Source organism: Corythoichthys intestinalis, chromosome 8 (assembly GCF_030265065.1).
Source record: "Corythoichthys intestinalis isolate RoL2023-P3 chromosome 8, ASM3026506v1, whole genome shotgun sequence".
Lineage (NCBI taxonomy): Eukaryota > Metazoa > Chordata > Actinopteri > Syngnathiformes > Syngnathidae > Corythoichthys > Corythoichthys intestinalis.
Window position 1 is genome coordinate 15,609,078 of NC_080402.1, and position 22,316 is coordinate 15,631,393.

Here is a 22,316-nt window from a genome sequence, read left to right on the forward strand (position 1 = left end):
CACGGAGACGATCTTTCTCTTAACACGCCAAATTGAACACAACACAGAACATACTGTATACCGTTTGCAGCCACCACTGACAGTCATGGTTGCCCAACTTCCCATCATGCATTTGGGCAAACATTTAGTGAAAACAAAATAATATTCCTATCTTTCAAAAAAAATAATGTTCACAAAAAGAAAAGCGACGTGGCTGAAAACGAAAATATTAAGAGGGGTTTTAATATAAAACCCCTCCCTTTAATACCTTTAACAGGATCCCTTTAACAGAAAGAATGTTAATAATGTTAATGCCATCTTGTGGATTTAATGTTATAATAAACAAAGTACTTATGTATGCTAAGTATGTTGAATGTTTATGTCTGTCTTGTGTCTTATCTTTCCATTCCAACACTAATTTACAGAATATAACACATTTTAGAGATGGTTTGAATTGCGATTAATAACGATTAATTTTTAAGCTGTGATTAACTCGATTCAAAATTTTAATCGTTTGACAGCCCTAATTTTTATACATTTTTGCTTTATGCATTGCAAGAAAAACTTAATCATCCACACTGGCCTCAGCATCTTTTTTCAGGTAGCGCTTCTCTCCTTTGTGCATTCGTCCTTCACCACATCCTGCTCTTCAAACACATGCTCTGCTTTGCAAGTGCGTGTTTAACAACACATCAATAAACTTGCAACTGTGTAATGTGGTCTGTACGTCTGTGGTAGGTCTGTAAGTTCTTGGGGCAGTTGATTTGCCTAAAATACGGTTGGTGTATATATCATGTATTAACACACTGCACAGAAATATGAAGAAAAATTATTTTATTGGTGCAACAAATAATCTAGTCTGAATATCAGACACGGTTGCATAAAATCACAATCAATTGCTGCTTACATTCAAAAATAAATGAAGAGGTTAATCACAATGAGACAAATGTTGTCGTTGGTTTTGCTTCTACGCTCCCTGGAGCTATCATGAAAGCGCCCATAAAATTTTCAGTCGGTCCAGGGCGCAACTTTTCTATACTATCTAATGTGACAAAAATTTGATCTCCGTACTGTAGGTGGAAGATCCCCGCCAGATAACTGTCCCATATGTCTTCACCTTCTGATGACTTGACACCTGAAGGTTTTGGGGTCCAGCAGCGTGACCTTGTGGGACAAGTGAGAGTCACGCAAGCAATTGAGAACAGTTTAAAACTTTTCAAAGGGCGTAGGTTTGGTCTCAATATTGGTAGGGAAGATATGGCATAACTTGCATGTAGTTTTTTGCTTGGGACGGCACATTCATAATCATTGACTTATACTATCTTTTATGTGTATTGGTTAAGCCTACTCCGTTCAATTCAAACCTTTGTTTTCAAAAACTACTAAAGAAACATTTTGAAAACTTTCAGAAAAAAATTTATGAGCAAATTTAAATTGCATTCTTTGAACATAGCTTAAATTACTGTTTATCAACATACAAAATAAATACAAGCTTGTTAATCATCTTTTATCAATCCAGGAATTCAAAAAAATAAACATTTGTCTGAAGACCATTCAACATTGTCTAAATCAGAAATGTCCAAACTCCAGCCCAGGGGCCAAATTTCATCCGGCCCCCAGCCTCTGTCATAAAATCAATAACGTCTGGCCCGCACACAGACTTAATAAATTGGTCAGAAGTACTGCAACCAGCATATGAAGTAGCTTACACACGAAATGCTGCTCATCATTTACCCACTAAAAGGCAGCAGCACTTTAACCCTTTATTGCCAAATGTATCACATTTGATACACCTAAAATTTCATGATTTTGAGACTAATTTAGAATTTTGGCATTTCTTTTTGGGAAAAAAAACAAAAAAACAAAACGGATGCAAGTCAACACATGCATTTGATGGTTCTATGAGAGAAAAAAAAACATGATTTAGCATGGGTTATAGATATTAGAGCGCTTATTACACATATTCATTTTGACTTTTCTTTTTACAAATTTGAAAAAAATGGTTTCATTACGACCTCATTTTTCTTTTTAATTTTGGGATTCTCTGATAATTGCTTCATGTTGCAGGTATTGAAGGGCTAAGCAACATTATCCCGTGTGACCCATTACTTCCATTTTCTAAAATGGCGACAATCAACAACAAAAAAAAGTTGACTGTGACGGCCGACGCTTCAAAGATAGGTGGAAATTGGACTATTTCTTCACTAAAATACGCAACAACTGTGTGCCTCAAATGCAAAGAGACAGTCGCTGTTTTTAAAGATTTCAATGTTAGCCGATATTACCAAACAAGACACGCTGACATGTACGGCAAGATTACAGGGAAGATTTGCAGCTAGAAATTGAAGCAACTTGAAGCTAGTTTAATATCACAGCAGCAGTATTTCGCAAGAGCCCGGGAGTCGAAAGAACGCCACAAAGGCTAGTTGTAAGATTGTTGAAATTATTCAATTTAAAAAAAATAATAAAGCAAATGTGACACACTGAATGGCTTGCTAAAATTTGCTTAAATATATTGTTCTACGTAAAGGACGTCAGCCAACGTCTGCCCCCCACATTTTTACCGCACCAAATCTGGCCCCCTTTGCAAAAAGTTTGGACACCACTGGTCTAAATAAAGAAATTAAATATAACTGAAAAACTTAGGGGATAACAAAAACAAAACTGGAGCTGTCTTTCAGGTAACACACTTCTGCTTTTGTCCAAAAGCACAGCCAAACTCAACAAAAAATTAAAGCTCATATGGGCTTTAAGACCACATACTAAATTTTTAAAAAAATGGGGAGAAGGGGGTAAAACTCTGTTCGCTACATTTCTCACAGTTAATTTATCGTGAACAGTAGAAAACACATACTGGAGGACATTTCTCTCTTAGCAGCTTCCTATTCAAGTTTCAAAATCAGTGGTTGGTTCCCCACTTCTACAACACTCACATCTTTTTACATTTCTCACAGTGGCTGCTGCTGGCTGAAAAAACTTATAGTATCCGTAAAATCTAATTTCTAATATGTGTTTGGGGGGGGGGGGGGGGGGTACAAGTTATCAACCAATCAAATGTGCGTTTAGGACAGGGGTCCCCAACCCATTCCACAAAGGCCCACTGTGGGTGCAGGATTTCATTCCTACCATACAAGGTGACAACACTTTTTCCCCAATCTGGTGTTTTACAAGTGCAATCAGATTGATTGCTGTCAGGTGTGGCTTGTTTTAGCAGAAGCCTCATTGGTTCAACTGTCTCTGCAGGATCGGCTGGAACAAAAACTAGGACCCACAGTGGGCCTTGAGGACTGGGTTGGAGACCCCTGGTTTAGGAGGAGAAAAAAATAGACTGGCACATTCAGCAAGTGAAAAGAGGTACCGTATTTTTTGGACTATAAGTCACACCTGAGTATAATTCGCACCAGCCAAAAAATGCGCAGCGAAAAGGAAAAAGCATATAAGTCGAATCGGAGTGTAAGTCGCATTTTTAGGGGAAATTTAACATAATGTAACATAGCTATTAAGAGTTATTCAGATAACTATAGCATAAAGAACATGCTAACAAGCTACAATGATATAATAATGTGTTAAGAATTTCACATATTAGTCCCTCAAGAGCAGAGGTTGCGCTAGACTTTTTCGTTGTCTGTCATTTTGACTGACTGTCATAAAAATCCGGTCATAATCTATTTTTACCAGTCACTTACATTTTTAAAATGATAATAATGACATATTCAATAGTATTTAGTTTTCATTCATTTTTAATTAATATTCTGTCCGAACAAGCTTAACAAGAGGCAAACAGACAGCGGAGTGCACCAATCAGCGACGGGCAGACGTGTCGTTAGCAAAGCGACAAGGGCAGGACGAGGGACTTGCGCGCAGAAGTAAACATACGAGTAGAACGGAGTTTATTCAACAGGGCTAGCGCGAGACAGACTGTTGTCAATGTCTCGTGTCGATGTGTTTTAGCTCATTTAAAACTGAATTTACCGCGGATTGGAACATATTCTCGGCTCTCCCGTTCGCCATCCGTGTTGTTATAGAAACTTTCGGCGCGCAAGAGTGACATTGCTCGTGAAGAACACGTCACGCAAATAAACAAATCTGATTTGTCGATTGATTTTGTATCTATTCGAGAGGCTGTGTCCCAGACTTTTTGCTCAGTGTTTGAAAAATACAGAGAACAGTCTGGCCATGCCAGGCAAACACTCAGTTGCCTTGACATTTTTCCGAGTAAGGCCAACGACGTCATGCATCAAGAGAGACAATAGCTAATTAATATGCTCACTCGCCACCCTGTGGTCTGGGGTGTGAATTGCAACCTGTCAAAATGATGGATGGACTTCAGTTTTTTCCGTCACCGTTTTAAAAAACCGGTCAACGACGGAAAATATTCGGTTAACGCGACCCCTGCTCCAGAGTATAAGACACACCCTCTGCCAAACTATAAAAAAAAAAAAAAAAAAAAAAACTGCGACTTATAGTCCGAAAAATACGGTACATGTAAGTCTGAACATAATAAAAATAATTCACTTAATAATGGGGTCAATTACAACAATTAAAACATATGGGAAGACAATTTAAGTGACCTATATAACTGAAGTCATTATGTAACGCAAGTAAGGTTGCTTAAAAGTAGCGGGGACAATTTGAGCATCTGAAAAATTGGTATTTTATCCCTACCGTCCATATGCAAACCCACGCCCTTGGTATTTTCAGAGGATGGAAAGAACACTAACCTCTTTGACTTCATCAGTTCTATAGATTGGTCATATGCCTTGGTGTCTTTCATCACCTTGTGCTGGATGAGAGAACACACCTCTGCAGCGTTAATCTGCACTTTGGAGTAGAGGTAGTAGAAACCATCCTTCTCCACAAACAGGCGGCCATTGTTGTAGCTCATTTGATGGGTGATGGCGTCGCCATCTTTGTCAATCCACTGCACCACATTTTTTTCCCCGACAGGATTGCTTCTACCTGATTGAAAAATGAGAGAGGGTTAATGTCACCTTAACCCCTTCAGACCTAAGCATTCTTCTGAAGGACATGACACGTTCGCGTCGCTAAACCAATAAATACACTGAATTTAGTTGCTATTGCCACTTCTGGGAGATGATTGGCTGAAACTTCACCCATCGAAATCAAATCATGAGTTTTGGCACGTCCTCTTTGCTATTTTTGTCTCTTTGAAAATGGCCAACTAGACGCAACTTCAAAAAGGATAATGTAAAGTGCTCATTTGTCATTAAAAACACATATATAAGTATAACACCATTTACCATTAACATTAAAAATAACCAATAAAAGCATTAAATATCCCCAACCAAAAAATGGCACTTTGTTCTGGGGTTTGAGTAGAGTAAAAATCAGCGCAGATTTTTTTTTTTTTTTTTACCCAGCAGAAAAAAATGCCGGTCTGTAGGGGTTAATTCAACAGTATGTAACTTTTCAGTTTTGGTCTATTTTAGCGACGCCGGTGGACAAAAGCGGTAGTGTTTTGCCTTGGAGGAACACTGCGTTTCCTATGTGGATCAGCGGACACCCGCACAGTGTCGTAAACAGTGTTGTTAATAACGGCGTTAGAATATAACAGCGTTACTAACGGCGTTATATTTTTCAGTAATGAGTAATCTAATTAATTACTTTTCTCACCTTGGCAACGCCGTTACCGTTACTGAGGCGGGAAAGGCGTGCGTTACTAAGCGTTACCAAGTCGGTTGACACTGTTCGTAAAATCATCAATCAATCAAAAATCAATCTCCTGGTCGTCTGCAGATGGATTAAATGACATTCCTGTTCCCAGCGGCTGTGTGGAGGATGAATAGTAATAAGGTAATGAATCCAGTTGTGGCTAAACAATAGCATATGAAGGTTAGCAACCGTGTGGCTTAGTGTGGCTAAGTGTGGCTAAACCCCACAACCCACCCGAACTTGTGAGCGTTGGCAAGTCAATGAATGAATGAATGAATGAATGTATGGAGAAAAGGGGAAGTGACGTATGTCGTAAAGCAGTGAATACATTTGTAGTTTTTTTGTGTTGCAGGGTTCTTGCCACCCACCTCATAGTTAATTAGTGCTGGTTAAAGCGATACAGACCCCTTCAAGATATAAAAGGGGTATCATTCAACTAGTCGAGAGTCGAGATGTCATTACAAATGTTATGAAAATATTTTATTAACGTTGAAAAGTTACCTCGTGTTGCTTTAAATGGTTTGTGTAATATTAAAAATGTTTTATTAAGAGAACACTTACACATCAGGTGTGCGAAGGGTTTAGGTCCCAGCAGAGTTTGTATTGGGTGAACTTCATTGGAGCTTCCTGTTTCCACAAGAAAATTAAAAATCAATTTTAAGCACGGAGCATTACTGGTGGTAAAGTAGAGAAAAATAATTATTGGTAATTTGTGGGCGACGTCACAATGACGGGCTGAAAACGTGTCTTGGGAGACCGAAACATGACAAGATGGATGCCAGTTGTCGTATGACAACACGAGAAGGAGATGAAAGTTCGCCATAGTTTTGTCATAAATTCACAATGTGTGATATTAAACTACTTATTTTATGTGTAATTAGAACGCATTTAGCAGTGTTTGGTCGTGTCACTCATGTGACGTGCTGCGCCTCCCGCCGACATTAGCATTTAGTGCGGTGACTCGATGTCTTCCTAAACTCTTGGAAAACATTTAGTACAGTTCATGGCGTCCAGGTGAGTTTAATTGCAAATAATGTGTTTTCCTGCTGAATGTGTATGATCATCTTGAAAATAGTGGTGTCTTTGTAGACTCTAGAGTTATGTGCTCGTCTGTCATTTTCATTCAAAATTGTTGGAAACTTTTTTTTTTTTTCCATGGACTAAAACAGTTGAAGTTTATAGACGAAAACATTTTGAGAATTGTCGACAAAAACTAGGCGAAGACGAACACATTTTCAAGTGACTGAAATATGACTAAGTGTCAGGGAATGCGCTGGCAGGCAGGTTGTGTGGACCCAAATGCAGTGAAACAATAATGCAAGGCAGGTGGCAGAGAACTAAAAAAAAAAAGGTTTTAATTATAACTAATAAAAGCACAAAGTACAAACAAAAGCACTAGGGATCAAAAGGCAAGGTTCAAACAAAACTTACTTTCAAAGCAGGGCGAGTAATATGAGGAACTGGGGGGGAACGCAGGCATGAACGTGGACCAGTACATTGACAATGACGCAACAAGGAGTGACAAGAAACTGGGTCTTTATATACAGACACGCAGACAAGGGTTAACGAGACGAGGAACAGCTGGGTAACACAGGTGGATGCAGATTGCGGGATAGACCCTACCCACCGAGGTCACAAAACCACGTGCTCGCTGTATGGTTCCGCCCACTTGTCCGTCATTTTGTCTCTGTATTAGCATTGGTTTCAATTGATCTAGGAATTTGAAATGCATTTCATGGAAGACCCGGTGCTTTCTGATGGCGTAAACTCACTGGATGTGTTGCATAAAAGGCGTTATGGGGAAAAGCTTCGTTCTATACAGTCGCCAGATCCATATTTGATGCCCAAATCGATGTTTTTCGACCCACTGTCTTTGCCCTGTCTGCCTGACATCTGCTTCGCTGATATTTACAATTATCTTGTCCACACAAAATCAGCCTATTCTCACGAAAATTTGAAAAACTTCAAGAGCTTGGAGGCTTATAAATACTTCGTTGCTGGTTGGGTGAAACAGGTCCTCGTCCACGAAAATTCAGCAGGAATCTATCTTGTGCTTGGAAAGGTGAGTTACGAAATTTTCAATTCAAAATCTTTTGTTATTGCTAACATCCACTGTCAAGTCTAATGTATTTCATGTCGTTTGTCAATGGAGTTAAGGCTTTTAATGTTTATATGGTTTAGCGATAGCACTCTCACTACATACATACGTGTATGTTGTCGGCGATTAGCCTAGCAATGATCTTAATTGTGGTTATTTGTCAGCCCAAAACCCTCTAAGTATATCTTAAATGCATCTTACCGGATATAAAATGACTACTACATAGTCTGTGGTGATTTTTTGGTGCCCAGTTTTCACGTCGAATTGCAGCCGTCCATTTCGCTCTCCTCTTTGGATCCCTCGGAATACGGTAAAACTTCAAGTCTCTCCTTCCATCTTCTCTGTTAGTGCAACCAACAGCCACACACGCCTTCACCATTTTGATTATTAATGTTAAGGAGCAGAAAAACACGCCGTAAATAGGAGGAATGTACGTAGCCGTAACAGGTTAACACTATGTTTTGACGGACAATTGGGTGGTACCATTCAGGAGAGCGGAGTTGTGACGTCACGTGGGTAGGGTCTATAGACTGGGAGATCACACACAGGTGAAAGCAATGGGCAATCACAGGGACAAGTCACACTAGGAGAAAACAAACACAAAACCTACCACTAAGACTAATAAGTATTGTTGTCCAAAAGACTAAGACGAAAATTAAAATGGCTGCCAAAAACAAAACTGCTGCAGAGAAAAGAACAGTTTTGTCATCTGTACTTAAAATTTAATTTGTACCCACATTTTCGTGCAAAGTGATTTGTACCCATAGTTTAATCATTTGTGCTAGCAGTTTAGCAATGAACTAGAAACCGAATACACCTCTAATTTATTTGTGTTGCAACTTGCCACTCTTGAACGCCGACGGAGGAAATGACTGAACAATGGATAAAGTTGGAAAAAAATACTTTTTTCTTTTGTAGCCATGAACGGTGTCACTTTCAGTTATCGCTTTTTAATCAATATTGTACATTTCAAAGTACTTGTTTTAAGGTGTGTTTGTCAGTGTGGGCATAGCCTCTTTTTTGACAGTAGATGGTACAGTGGGGCAAATAAGTATTTAGTCGACCACTAATTGTGCAAGTTCTCCCACTTGAAAATATTAGAGAGGCCTGTAATTGTCAACATGGGTAAACCTCAACCATGAGAGACAATGTGGAGGAAAAAAAACAGAAAATCACACTGTTTGATTTTTAAAGAATTTATTTGCAAATCATTGTGGAAAATAAATATTTGGTCAATACCAAAAGTTCATCTCAATACTTTTTTATGTACCCTTTGTTGGCAATAAATGAGGCCAAACGTTTTCTGTAACTCTTCACAAGCTTTTCACACACTGTTGCTGGTATTTTGGCCCATTCCTCCATGCAGATCTCCTCTAGAGCAGTGATAATTTGGGGCTGTCGTTGGGCAACACGGACTTTCAACTTCCTCCACAGATTTTCTATGGGGTTGAGACCTGGAGACTGGCTAGGCCACTCCCGGACCTTGAAATGCTTCTTACGAAGCCATTCCTTTGTTGCCCTGGCTGTGTGTTTGGGATCATTGTCATGCTGAAAGACCCAGCCATGTTCAACCATCTTCAATGCCCTTGCTGATGGAAGGAGATTTTCACTCCAAATCTCTCCATACATGGCCCCATTCATTCTTTCCTTTTACACAGATCAGTCGTCCTGGTCCCTTTGCAGAAAAACAGCCCCAAAGCATGATGTTTCTACCCCCATGCTTCACAGTGGGTATGGTGTTCTCCGGATGCAATTCAGTATTCTTTCTCCTCCAAACACGAGAACCTGTGTTTCTACCAAAAAGTTCTATTTTGGTTTCATCTAACCATAACACATTCTCCCAGTCCTCTTCTGGATCATCCAAATGCTCTCTAGCGAACTGCAGACGGGCCTGGACGTGTACTTTCTTCAGCAGGGGGACACGTCTGGCAGTGCAGGATTTGAGTCCCCAGCGGCGCATTGTGTTACTGATAGTAGCCTTTGTTACTGTGGTCCCAGCTCTCTGTAGGTCATTCACTAGGTCCCCCCGTGTTGTTCTGGGATTTTTGCTCACCGTTCTTGTTATCATTTTGACGCCACGGGTTTAGATCTTGCATGGAGCCCCAGATCGAGGGAGATTATCAGTGGTCTGGTATGTCTTCCATTTTTTAATAATTGCTCCCACAGTTGATTTCTTTACACCAAGCATTTTACCTATTGCAGATTCAGTCTTCCCAGCCTGGCGCAGGTCTACAATTTTGTCTCTGGTGTCCTTCGCCAGCTCTTTGGTCTTCGCCAAAGTGGAGTTTGGAGTGTGACTGACTGATGTTGTGGACAGGTGTCTTTTATACCGATAATGAGTTAAAACAGGTGCCATCAATACAGGTAACGAGTGGAGCCTCGTTAGACCTCGCTAGAAGAAGTTAGACCTCTTTGACAGCCAGAAATCTTGCTTGTTTGTAGGTGACCAAATACTTATTTTCCACTTTAATTTGGAAATAAACTCTTTAAAAATCAAACAATGTGATTAAATGTTTTTTTTTTCTCCACATTCTGTCTCTCATAGTTGAGGTTTACCCATGTTGACAATTACAGCCTCTCTAATCTTTTCAAGTAAGAGAACTTGCACAATTGGTGGTTGACTAAATACTTATTTGCCCCACTGTAATACTAGTGTAGTTTTGGTTTACATCTTATCATAAAAGCCACACACTCAGATGCCACTTGACCTTTTGTGGAGCCAGCCTGTGAGAAAGAAAAAAAAAAGCTATAGTAAACATTGAGCAATTGGCAAGTGTAATAATACTTGCAGCCATGACACACCCATTCATTCACTTTTACCTCCCGGGCAGATGATTTATAGTTGGACGTGTTTCGACAGAGAGGATCTGACACGCAGATGGAAAATGCCTGACAAGGGAAAGTGAAAAGTGATGAGAAAGTCAGGCAAGCAAATGTAACAATTTCAAGAGCAGGAAGTGGAGTTGTTGAGTTAACAAAACAATAGAGGCTCCGAGTGTAACAATTAGTGAGATACATTTTTTTTTTTTTTTTTAGCAGGAGGTATAATGGGGAAAAGACCATCAACACTATGATGTGATGGCAACATGCTATACAAATATGAGTGAATTTGCGGACTGGCTGTGGTATTTTTCGTAAAAAAAAAAAAAAAAACCTGTATATATACAGTGGTGCAAATAAGTATTTTGTCAACCTCCAATTGTGCAGGTTCTCTTACTTTAAAAGATGAGAGAGGCCTGTAATTGTCAACATGGGTAAACCTCAACCATGAGAGACAGAATGTGGAAAAAAAAAACAGAAAATCACATTGTTTGATTTTTAAAGAATTTTTTTCCAAATTAGAGTGGAAAATACCCTGTAAGTATTTGGTCACCTACAAACAAGCAAGATTTCTGGCTGTCAAAGAGGTCTAACTTCTTCTGGCGAGGTCTAACGAGGCTCCACTCGTTACCTGTATTAATGGCACCTGTTTTAACTCAGTATCGATATAAAAGACACCTGTCCACAACCTAAGTCAGTCACACTCCAAACTCCACTATAGCCAAGACCAAAGAGCTGTCGAAGTACACCAGAGACAAAATTGTAGACCTGCACCAGGCTGGGAAGACTGAATCTGCAATAGCTAAAACGCTTGGTGTAAAGAAATCAACTGTGGGAGCAATTATTAGAAAATGGAAGACATACAAGACCACTGATAATCTCCCTCGATCTGGGGCTCCATGCAAGATCTAACCCCGTGGCGTCAAAATGATAACAAGAAAGATGAGCAAAAATCCCAGAACCACACGGGCGGACCTAGTGAATGACCTACAGAGAGCTGGGATCACAGTAACAAAGGCTACTATCAGTAACACAATGCGCCGCCAGGGACTCATATCCTGCACTGCCAGACATGTCTCCTTGCTGAAGAAAGTACACGTCCAGGCCCGTCTGCGGTTCGCTGGATGATCCAGAAGAGGACTGGAAGAATGTGTTATGGTCAGATGAAGCCAAAATAGAACTTTTTGGTAGAAACACAGGTTCTCGTGTTTGGAAGAGAACGAATACTGAATTGCATCCGAAGAACACCATACCCACTGTGAAGCACGGGGGTGAAAACATCATGCCTTAGGGCTGTTTTTCAGCAAAGGGACCAGGACGACTGATCTGTGTGAAGCAGTACTTCTCAAATGGTGGGGCGCGCCCCCCCAGGGGGGCGCAGAGCGATGCCAGGGATGGCGCATGTGCCCTCGGGGAACATGCTTTTTTTTTTTTTTTTTTTTTTTGCCGTACTAGAATACAGTGCACTTGCACATCCACTCAGTGGGTGGCTGTGGTGCTCTCATTTTCAGAGTGTGTGCAGTATTTTTGAACTAAGCAAGAGCACACAGAAGAGATATGAAGAGCTGTGCGTCGTTTTCGAAAGCCGTTTTCTGGCCGGACTTACGCAGCGGCCCACTGTCCTCTCGTCTTCTCCGGTTCTCACGTGTCCACCTGAGAAGTACCATTTTCGGCTTGGGATCGTCACGACAACCGCCCTCAACTACGGTTCTCCCTCTGTGCGCTTTTTTGGGCCGTTTGCCTTTTGGCTTTGACTTTTAATACAGTGGGAGATGAGGAAAGACCACTGTTTACTGTGTCTAAAAATGATTATAGCTGGCAGCCGGAAGCCAAATCAATTAAGACGCCACTTAAATACATTAGACCTCAATCTCATTGATAAGCCGCTTGATTGTTTTTCAGCGAAAACGTGTGGAATGTTGCCAACAATCGTCCCGCTTTGTCAGTGTTATATCAGTAAACCAGTGAGCACTGTTAGCATGCTCAGTGCAAAATAACCCCACACCATTGCAAAAGAGGTGATACCGTGAACAGCGGAAATAAAAACTGTCCTTCTGTCCCAAGACATTTTTTTTTACAGTTTTGTTTTTTTCGGTTAAATGTTTTGGCATATTGTCCTCATGAGTTAATGTTTCTAATCAGTTCGAGTTTGTTATTATTTACTGATTTTATTACATTTTATTATTTAGTATCAAATGGTCAAAAGTGTACCTTGAGTGTATTTTTACAGTTTGGATGTGACTTTTTTTTTAATTCAGGCAAATTGATGCGCGTTACATCTTTACGTCTTTTCTGTTACAAACAAAACAATGTTAATAAAGTTATACTTTATTATGAGTTGGTCTATGTTACTTTTTTTCTTTAATAGGAAATAAGGACACAATGTTAGGCAGAGGCGTACTTATAATAGTAATAGACAAATGATACTATTTACAGTGGGGGCAGAGAGTTTGGGGGGGGCGCGTAACAGTTACATCTTCCTTGGGGGGGCGTAACAGAAAATAATTGAGAAGCACTGGTGTAAAGGAAAGAATGAATGGGGCCATGTATCGAGAAATTTGGAGTGAAAATCTCCTTCCATCAGCAAGGGCATTGAAGATGAGACGTGGCTGTGTCTTTCAGCATAACAATGATCCCAAACACACAAACAGGGCAACAAAGGAGTGGCTTTGTAAGAATCGTTTCAAGGTCCTGGAGTGGCCTAGCCAGTCTCCAGATCGCAACCCCATAGAGAATCTGTGGAGGGAGTTAAAAGGCCGTGTTGCCCAAAGACAGCCCCAAAACATTACTGATCTAGAGGAGATCTGCATGGAGGAATGGGCCAAAATACCAGCAACAGTGTGTGAAAGTATTGAGATGAACTTTTGGTATTGACCAAATACTTATTTTCCACCATGATTTGCAAATAAATTATTTAGAAATAAAAAAAAAGTGATATTCTGTTTTTTTTCCCACATTCTGTCTTTCATGGTTGAGATTTTCCCATGTTGACAATTACAGGCCTCACTAATATTTTCCAGTGAGAGAACTTGCACAATTAGTGGTTGACTAAATACTTATTTGCCCCACTGTATCTACGCAGTTCATACTGTCAGTAGGTCTGTTATACCTCCTCATACCAAGTGCCAGTCAACCTTCCACTGAGCAAACTGATTTCTCATCCCATTAGACGGAGAGGGTTAGCATTTGAAAGAAATGGAATAAAGCGTATAAATTGAGGGCAAAGCAGATCAAAACCTGTTCGAAAACATCACTTTGCCTAGATTTATTCAGCGTACATAATAGCGCTTTGCGTTTCTTAACCTTCACCGAACCCCTGAGGCTTACTTACCGAACCCCTAGGGTCAATCGAACCCCAGTGAAGAACGACTGTATTAAAGTGATAAGGCATCTTTACATGAACTTCAAGTGAAATTTACTGTAAGTATCTAGAGGCCGGGCCGAGTGTCCTCTTTTTTGGAAATCAAAATATGGTCACCCTAACTGACACGATCATGGAGATCTACCAGTTGCTCAAAACCGACATATTGTGCATCTCTGATATAAGGTATATAGTAGTGGTGTCAACAATAATCGATGTGGCGATGCATCCCGATGCGGGGCATGGACGATTCGATTCGATGCGGGCAACAAGCAGAATTGATTCAGGCCATTTTAAAATATATAAGTACGTTCAAAAGTACATTCTTCCCTGCGCATTTCCGGTGATGCAACGGATTTGGTTTCCCCATTTGTATTATTATTCTCATGTTTCATTTTTTACACACGCATAACTCTGGTCAAGTTTCCCACCAACTTCGTAGAGGCCAAAATGTCTCCAGATGTCTGCTTTCAATGTCTTAGGTGCATCAATAATCTTTCTCGCTCCCTCTTTCTCCGCTTCAGCCATTATTATGTTATGTCCTATCTCTTAGAGGTTAGATCTTGTGCCCGAACCCGACCCGACCCGTCGGGCCCAAAATGTTAAGCGTTCACGTTCGGGTCGGGGCGGGCTGCCGCGCCGACTAATTAATTATAAAAAAAAAAAAAAACGGGATAAAACCGAGAGCAGGCTCTCTATATTGGGCATTTGCTTGTGCACGCACATGAATGCCGTGGCGCCGCCCGCTTTTTCTTCTTCTCCCACTGTGGCGCTTGCGATTCGTTACGAAAGACATTTTTATTTATGCACACAAAGGTAACACAAATGTAATCCTTTTCAATCTTCTCTGTTTTTTTTTTTTTTAATATTAAACTTTCTCAGCGTTATTTCGTTGTGTAAATGCTTTTATAATGATCATGAAAATATGAAGACTATTTAAACATGAAGAAAACTTGGGTTTTTTTCTGCCAACTCGAAGAAATGAAAATAAATAGCTGCTGCTGCATTTTTTTTTTTCGCGTCACTGCAAAAACATTTTTTTTTAAATCGGGTTTTTCGGGCTGGGTCTGCAAATCTAGTTGATCGGGTTCGGGCCAGGTCGGGCTTCAATACCAGCGGGCCGTGTCAGGTTGGGCTGGATTTTTTAGGCCCGAGCTAACCTCTATTGCACATATATAGTGGGCTTGGCCTACATTTTACTTTTGTTCTACATTGCAATTTAGTTGATGTTTTGTTGGCAACTGAACTGATCCCTGGATTGATATTGCGATAAACATGCTCCTGCACTACAATATTTTCTTTGTCGTTTTCTTTAATATTTACTTGAATATTTTTATTGATGGGTTGTTGTGACTAAAATACAGTGACTGTTATTACTGTTTTTGCACAGGAGTTCAGATGTTGCACTGTGTGAAAGGCTGCTATTGTGTGTAAAAAAAAGCTCTGGTCTCATTCAAAGCACTAATTAAATGCTGTGATCTGTTTTATATATATATATATATATATAATATATATATATATATATATATATATATATATATATATATATATATATATATATATATATATATATATATATATATATATACATATATATATATACACACATATATATAAATTAGAGCTGTCAAAATTATCGCGTTAACAGGCGTTAATTAATTTTTAAAATTAATCACGTTAAAATATTTGACGCAATTAACGCATGCACTAAATGACCCGCTCGCACATTGCCTCAAACAGACTACAATGAGGCCGTTTAAGGACATTAAGAGTGAAGAGAATGCCACCGGCCGCTTGGGGGCAGCGCCGTTCCATACTCATGTTATTTCTTCTAAACGTGGGAGAATTAGTAGATGTGGGACGTTTATGCTGTATACAATATACAATGCAAATCGCTATTTGTGCTCCACACATATTTCGGTAAGTTTTCTTTCTTTTAGTGGCAATTATGTGTCTCTTGTTGCATTTTGGGTAAGATATGTACAGATATATGTTATACAGTAAAGGCGAATGGACACAGGCGTTTTTGGACCGCGCCGTTTGTTGGCATAAGCTTCTCCTTCACAACAAACATAAGTATCGTTGAGTGAAAGCACAACAAAAATAATATTCGTATCTCTCCAAAAAGAAAAAATAATGTTCACAAAAAGAAAAGCACTTCAGTCTATAGTAATGAGGCCCTATTCTGACACACAGTTAAACAACAATGCAAAATGAAGTGGCATTCCATATCAAAATAGCTATGCAAAATACACGTAAAACTTAGACTTTGGTCACTCTATTTTTATTATTGTTATTTTTATTCTTCTTATTATTATTATATTAACTCTACTTTTGATTGAAAATTTTGCAAATTTTATTAAAGCAAAAACATGAAGAGGGGTTTTAATATAAAATTACTGTAACTTGTAACTATAACAATTATCTTTTAAGAACTACTAGTCTTTCTATCTGTGGATCACTTTAACAGAAAGAATGTTGATAATGGCGTTTGTGGATTTATTGTTACAATAAACAAATACAGTACTTATGTACAATATGTTGTATGTATATATCCATCGTGTGTCTTATCTTTCCATTCCAACAATAATTTACAGAAAAATATGGCATATTTTAGAGATGGTTTGAATTGCGATTAATTGCGATTAATTACGATTAATTCATTTTTAAGCTGTAATTAACTCGATTAAAAATTTTAATCGTTTGACAGCCCTAATATATATATATATATATATATATATATATATATATATATATATATATATATATATATATATATATGTATATGAACATATTTTCATTTGACTTCAACCAGGAGTGACACAAGAGCCAATAAAAAGTTGTTTAATGTCTGACCGCTTGTGTTGCCTCATGATTTACGAAAAATATGATTTGCTTTAGAATTTTAATGCCTCCTAGGCTTTAATGCATCGCGCTGCATTGCCGAATCGAACCGAATCGAATCGTGACCCTCTGAATCGAATTGAATCAAATCGAATTGCGGCCCCCCGAATCGTGATTGAATCGAATCGTGAGGGCAGTGCCGATGCACACCTCGAGTATATACAGTGCCTTGCAAAAGTATTCGGCCCCCTTGAATCTTGCAACCTTTCGCCACATTTCAGGCTTCAAACATAAAGATATGAAATTTAATTTTTTTGTCAAGAATCAACAACAAGTGGGACACAATCGTGAAGTGGAACAACATTTATTGGATAATTTAAACTTTTTTAACAAATAAAAAACTGAAAAGTGGGGCGTGCAATATTATTCGGCCCCTTTGCTTTCAGTGCAGCAAACTCACTCCAGAAGTTCAGTGAGGATCTCTGAATGATCCAATGTTGTCCTAAATGACCGATGATGATAAATAGAATCCACCTGTGTGTATAGAAGTCTCCGTATAAATGCACCTGCTGTGTGATAGTCTCAGGGTTCTGTTTAAAGTGCAGAGAGCATTATGAAAACCAAGGAACACACCAGGCAGGTCCGAGATACTGTTGTGGAGAAGTTTAAAGCCGGATTTGGATACAAAAAGATTTCCCAAGCTTTAAACATCTCAAGGAGCACTGTGCAAGCCATCATATTGAAATGGAAGGAGCATCAGACCACTGCAAATCTACCAAGACCCGGCCGTCCTTCCAAACTTTCTTCTCAAACAAGGAGAAAACTGATCAGAGATGCAGCCAAGAGGCCCATGATCACTCTGGATGAACTGCAGAGATCTACAGCTGAGGTGGGAGAGTCTGTCCATAGGACAACAATCAGTCGTACACTGCACAAATCTGGCCTTTATGGAAGAGTGGCAAGAAGAAAGCCATTTCTCAAAGATATCCATAAAAAGTCTCGTTTAAAGTTTGCCACAAGCCACCTGGGAGACACACCAAACATGTGGAAGAAGGTGCTCTGGTCAGATGAAACCAAAATTGAACTTTTTGGCCACAATGCAAAACGATATGTTTGGCGTAAAAGCAACACAGCTCATCACCCTGAACACACCATCCCCACTGTCAAACATGGTGGTGGCAGCATCATGGTTTGGGCCTGCTTTTCTTCAGCAGGGACAGGGAAGATGGTTAAAATTGACGGGAAGATGGATGCAGCCAAATACAGGAACGTTCTGGAAGAAAACCTGTTGGTATCTGCACAAGACCTGACACTGGGACGGAGATTTATCTTCCAACAGGACAATGATCCAAAACATAAAGCCAAATCTACAATGGAATGGTTCAAAAATAAACGTATCCAGGTGTTAGAATGGCCAAGTCAAAGCCCAGACCTGAATCCAATCGAGAATCTGTGGAAAGAGCTGAAGACTGCTGTTCACAAACACTCTCCATCCAACCTCACTGAGCTCGAGCTGTTTTGCAAGGAAGAATGGGCAAGAATGTCAGTCTCTCGATGTGCAAAACTGATAGAAACATACCCCAAGCGACTTGCAGCTGTAATTGGAGCAAAAGGTGGCGCTACAAAGTATTAACGCAAAGGGGGACGAATAATTTTGCACGCCCCTCTTTTCAGTTTTTTATTTGTTAAAAAAGTTTAAATTATCCAATAAATTTTGTTCCGCTTCACGATTGTGTCCCAGTTGTTGTTGATTCTTGACAAAAAATTAAAATTTTATATCTTTATGTTTGAAGCCTGAAATGTGGCGAAAGGTTGCAAGGTTCAAGGGGGCCGAATACTTTTGCAAGGCACTGTAGCGACACTATGTTGTCCACATGATACATTTGGCATGTGATTTAAGGAGTGAACGACAAGCCAAGCACAAATGAGATGTTCAATTTGTTAGCAGGTGTGTCTGGCGTGCGTGTGAAAGACGGTAAGATTTCATGACGTAACCAAAATGGAAATTTCGGAACAATACTTTCAAAACACTTTCATTTTCAGTTGGACTGGCAAAGATCAGCAGACCTGAACCTCACCTCTGTTTTCCTGTAAAGTTTATAGACAAAACATCCTTCAACAACAAGTCCCAGCATGGCCAGCGCCACCAGCAGGAGAAGAAACTTGTGCCCTGTCGGAATCCACTGTGTTTTTTTCACAGGTCTGTGCAGGGGCAAGAAACTGGCGGGGCTGTCCACCACAAAGATTTGGGGTTGGCTAGCCACGCTGCCTTCTGCCATTTTGCTCCCACTCCACTTGAGATGCAAAGGGGTCACAAGGTCACAAGGCCCATATGGCTAAGGAGTCAGGAGGCAAACTCGGAGACAAGTCTGGACACAAAAAAGGAAAGATAATCATAAAAAGACCGCGTATACAAGAGGCGCAACCTAACATCTCAGAAGCGATTACTCAATAGTCTGACTATTGCAAGAACATGAGGAAACACTAACAATAGACTTCTTACTACAAACTACATATTAAACCATTACATTGCTCATGTTTTAATAGAGAGAATACCTCGGACTTGTTGAAGCTCCAGATGTTTCTTCCTAACTCAGCCTCACATTCAGCACTGTTTTTCCCAATTTGAAATGATTACTGACGATAAAGTATAAAAGAACAAAAAGCCAACCTCCAAAAACATATATTAAAATGTCAAGCTTTGAAAATGGCTAAACTCACAGCCAACACTTCAGCGTACTTAGTACAGTCGACTGTGCTGCCTCCCCTATATCCTGCTGTCACCAATATTGCTCTTTTTAGCAAGCTCGTGTAAGGAGGAAATGAAGATGACATGGGGAAGAAACAACCCGAGAGCAAGAGAAGGAGGTGATGTGTGTGGTACACTCCCTACAATGAGTAGTGAATATATGTATGCACTTATCGTCCATCAACTGACACTTCCCTTTTCTCTTCTACTATCTCTATTGGATATTTCCTCACTCTTTCTACTCGATTTAGAGGAAATATTCATCGTTTTCGTCCACTTTCTGACACGCATGTGTTTGCTAGAACGGAGAACGAAGTCAAATAGTTACTTAAACGTATAGGAGGAGTTTGACTTTTGTGGGAGGGGGGGGCGCAAAACATGTTGAAGACCCCAAAAGGCATTGTCAGCAATAAAATGAACTTATAATATACATATATACAGCTTGACGCTGTCCGTGTTCAATCCTCGGTTCAAGCTCAATTGTTGTTGAAGCTTTTGAAAGCTTACAATGGTATGAAAAAGTTTCTGAATCTTTTGGAATTTCTCACATTTCTGCATAAAATCACCATCAAATGTGATCTGAACTTTGTCAAAATCACACAGATGAAAAAACTCTGCTTTAACTAAAACTGCCTAAACATTTATAGGTTTTCATATTTTAATGAGGATAGTATGCAAGCAATGACAGATGGGCGAAAAATAAGTAAGTGAACCATCGCATTTAATATTTTGTGGCCCTCCCTTTGGCAGGAATAACTTCAACCAGAAGCTTCCTGTAGCCAGAGGCGTTGCGTTCCATTAGGCAAACCAGGCAATTGCCTAGGGCCCCCAGCCAGCAGGGGCCCCCAGAGGGCCAACAGATTTAGCACACGCAGCTTTACTGCACTGTCGCAGTGACAAGTGTTGGGAGTGTTTCAATACCATGGAGTCATTTGGCAGATTATCTAACGATTCTGTTATCAATCCCAATCAGGATTAACCATGTCAATCAGTCCAATCAGCTATTAATACCATATGATTGTTTAAAGAGTGACTCACCAAGTACTCTCTGGAAAGTCCTTGCCAATTTATTTTACTTTGATTTTCACAGGCCACCTCATTATTCATGTGACTACTTAAAGAAATTGTGATTTTTAAAAAAAGGTCCATTAATAGGTCTATTGTATTCCTCGCTGAATACTCTATCAGAAAAACATAACATATATGCTTCTAAAATAATCCTAAACAATTTTATTAGCAAATTTAAGACTCATTTCGGTCGAAAGTCGACCAATCAGTGGTTTTTACTGAATAATTTGAATTTGGTAGGTCGTAGGGCCAATCTGACTACTGATTTCACATAAAGGTGAAATCTACTACTAATTACTACTACTGAAGACTACTGATTTCACACAAACCTCTGCATCCGATGGTGGTATTTTTGTGTTGCTACTCTTTCTTCTATTGCTCCAAGTCCAACTGTCCCCCTTACTTGCACACACTCGAAGGCCCCCATGTTGCTTGTTGCCTGGGGCCCCCGGGGACCCTTGCTACGCTTCTACCTGTAGCTGCAGATCAGTCTGGCACATCGATCAGGACTAATCCTGGCCCATTCTTCTCTGCAAAACTGCTGTAGTTCAGTCAGATTCCTGGGATGTCTGGCATGAATCAATGTCTTGAGGTCATGCCACAGAATCTCAATGGGGTTCAAGTCTGGACTTTGTCTTGGCCACTCCAGAATATGTATTTTGTTCTTCTGAAACCATTCAGAAGTTGATTTACTTCTGTGTTTTGGATCATTTTCTTGTTGCAACATCCATCCTCTTTTTAGCTTCAACCGTCGGACAGACGGCTTCAGGTTTTCCTGCAAAACATCCTGATGAACTTTTGAATTCATTCTTCCATTAATGATTGCAAGTTGTCCAGGCCCTGAGGCAGCTAAACAGCTCCATATCATGTTGCTCACTTCATCATGCTTCACGGTGGGGATGAGATGTTGATGTTGGTGAGCTGTTACTCGTCAACAACTGAACTTTGGTTTCATCAGTCCACAAAATATTTTGCCAAAACTTCTGTGGAGTGTCTAAGTGCCTTTTTGCAAACATTAAACGAGCAACAACGGGTTTTTTTAGACAGCAGTGGCTTCCTCTGTGGAGTCCTCCCATGAACGGCCATAGTTGTACATATAGTTGATGTGTGCACAGAGATATTTAACTATGCCAGTGATTTCTTTAAGTCTTTAGCAGACACTGTATGGTTCTTTTTTACCTCTCTGAGTATTCTGCGCTGAACTCTTGGCATCATACTTGGTGGACGGCCACTCCTTGGGAGAGAAGCAACAGTGCCAAATTCTCTCCCTTTGTAGACAACTTTTCTGACTGTCGATTGATGAACATCCAGACTTTTAGAGATGGTTTTGTATCCTTTCCCAGCTTTATACAACTCAACAATCCTTGATCGCAGGTCTTCAGACAGCTCTTTTGACTGAGCCATGATGCACATCACACAATGCTTCTAATTAAGACATTTCTTACCAGGTGTGTGTTTTATAGTGGGCAGGGCAGCTTTAAACCACTCATCAGTGATTGGGCACACACCTGACTTAAAATGTTTGGTAAAAATTGGTTTCAAGTGCTGATTAAGTCTCATTATTTTCCCCATTCTGTCATTGTTTGCATGCTATCCTCATTAAAGTATGAAAACCTATAAATGTTTAGTTAAAGCAGACACTGCATTTCCATCTGTGTGATTCTGACAAATATCAGATTACATTTGATGGAGTTTATGCAGAAATGAGAGAAATTCCAAAAGGT

At 39.8% G+C, this 22,316-nt stretch overlaps 1 protein-coding gene across 1 annotated transcript; it reads right to left on the reverse strand.

Annotated features, from left to right (window-relative positions):
• Positions 1 to 829: 829 nt before the first annotated feature.
• Positions 830 to 19,525, reverse strand: LOC130919957 (tumor necrosis factor ligand superfamily member 14-like). The gene is made up of 7 exons (XM_057842638.1): positions 19,332 to 19,525; positions 18,854 to 19,144; positions 10,571 to 10,639; positions 10,459 to 10,474; positions 6,214 to 6,279; positions 4,701 to 4,938; positions 830 to 1,143 (listed from the first exon to the last, which is right to left on the reverse strand). The coding sequence occupies exons 2-7, from the start codon at positions 19,052 to 19,054 to the stop codon at positions 912 to 914; spliced, it is 822 nt and encodes a 273-aa protein (XP_057698621.1). The 5' UTR covers positions 19,055 to 19,144; positions 19,332 to 19,525; the 3' UTR covers positions 830 to 911.
• Positions 19,526 to 22,316: the final 2,791 nt, after the last annotated feature.

What these genes read in the sequence shown, in the direction of transcription:
- LOC130919957 (XM_057842638.1), bottom strand. Translation starts at nt 19,054, where the DNA reads ATGGCAGAAGGCAGCGTGGCTAGCCAACCCCAAATCTTTGTGGTGGAC. An exon ending in AACTTTACAGGAAAACAGAG is followed by an intron (nt 10,640 to 18,853) that starts GTGAGGTTCAGG and finishes TTCCCTTGTCAG; the next exon opens with GCATTTTCCATCTGCGTGTC. An exon ending in GAACTGATGAAGTCAAAGAG is followed by an intron (nt 1,144 to 4,700) that starts GTTAGTGTTCTT and finishes TTGTCCCACAAG; the next exon opens with GTCACGCTGCTGGACCCCAA.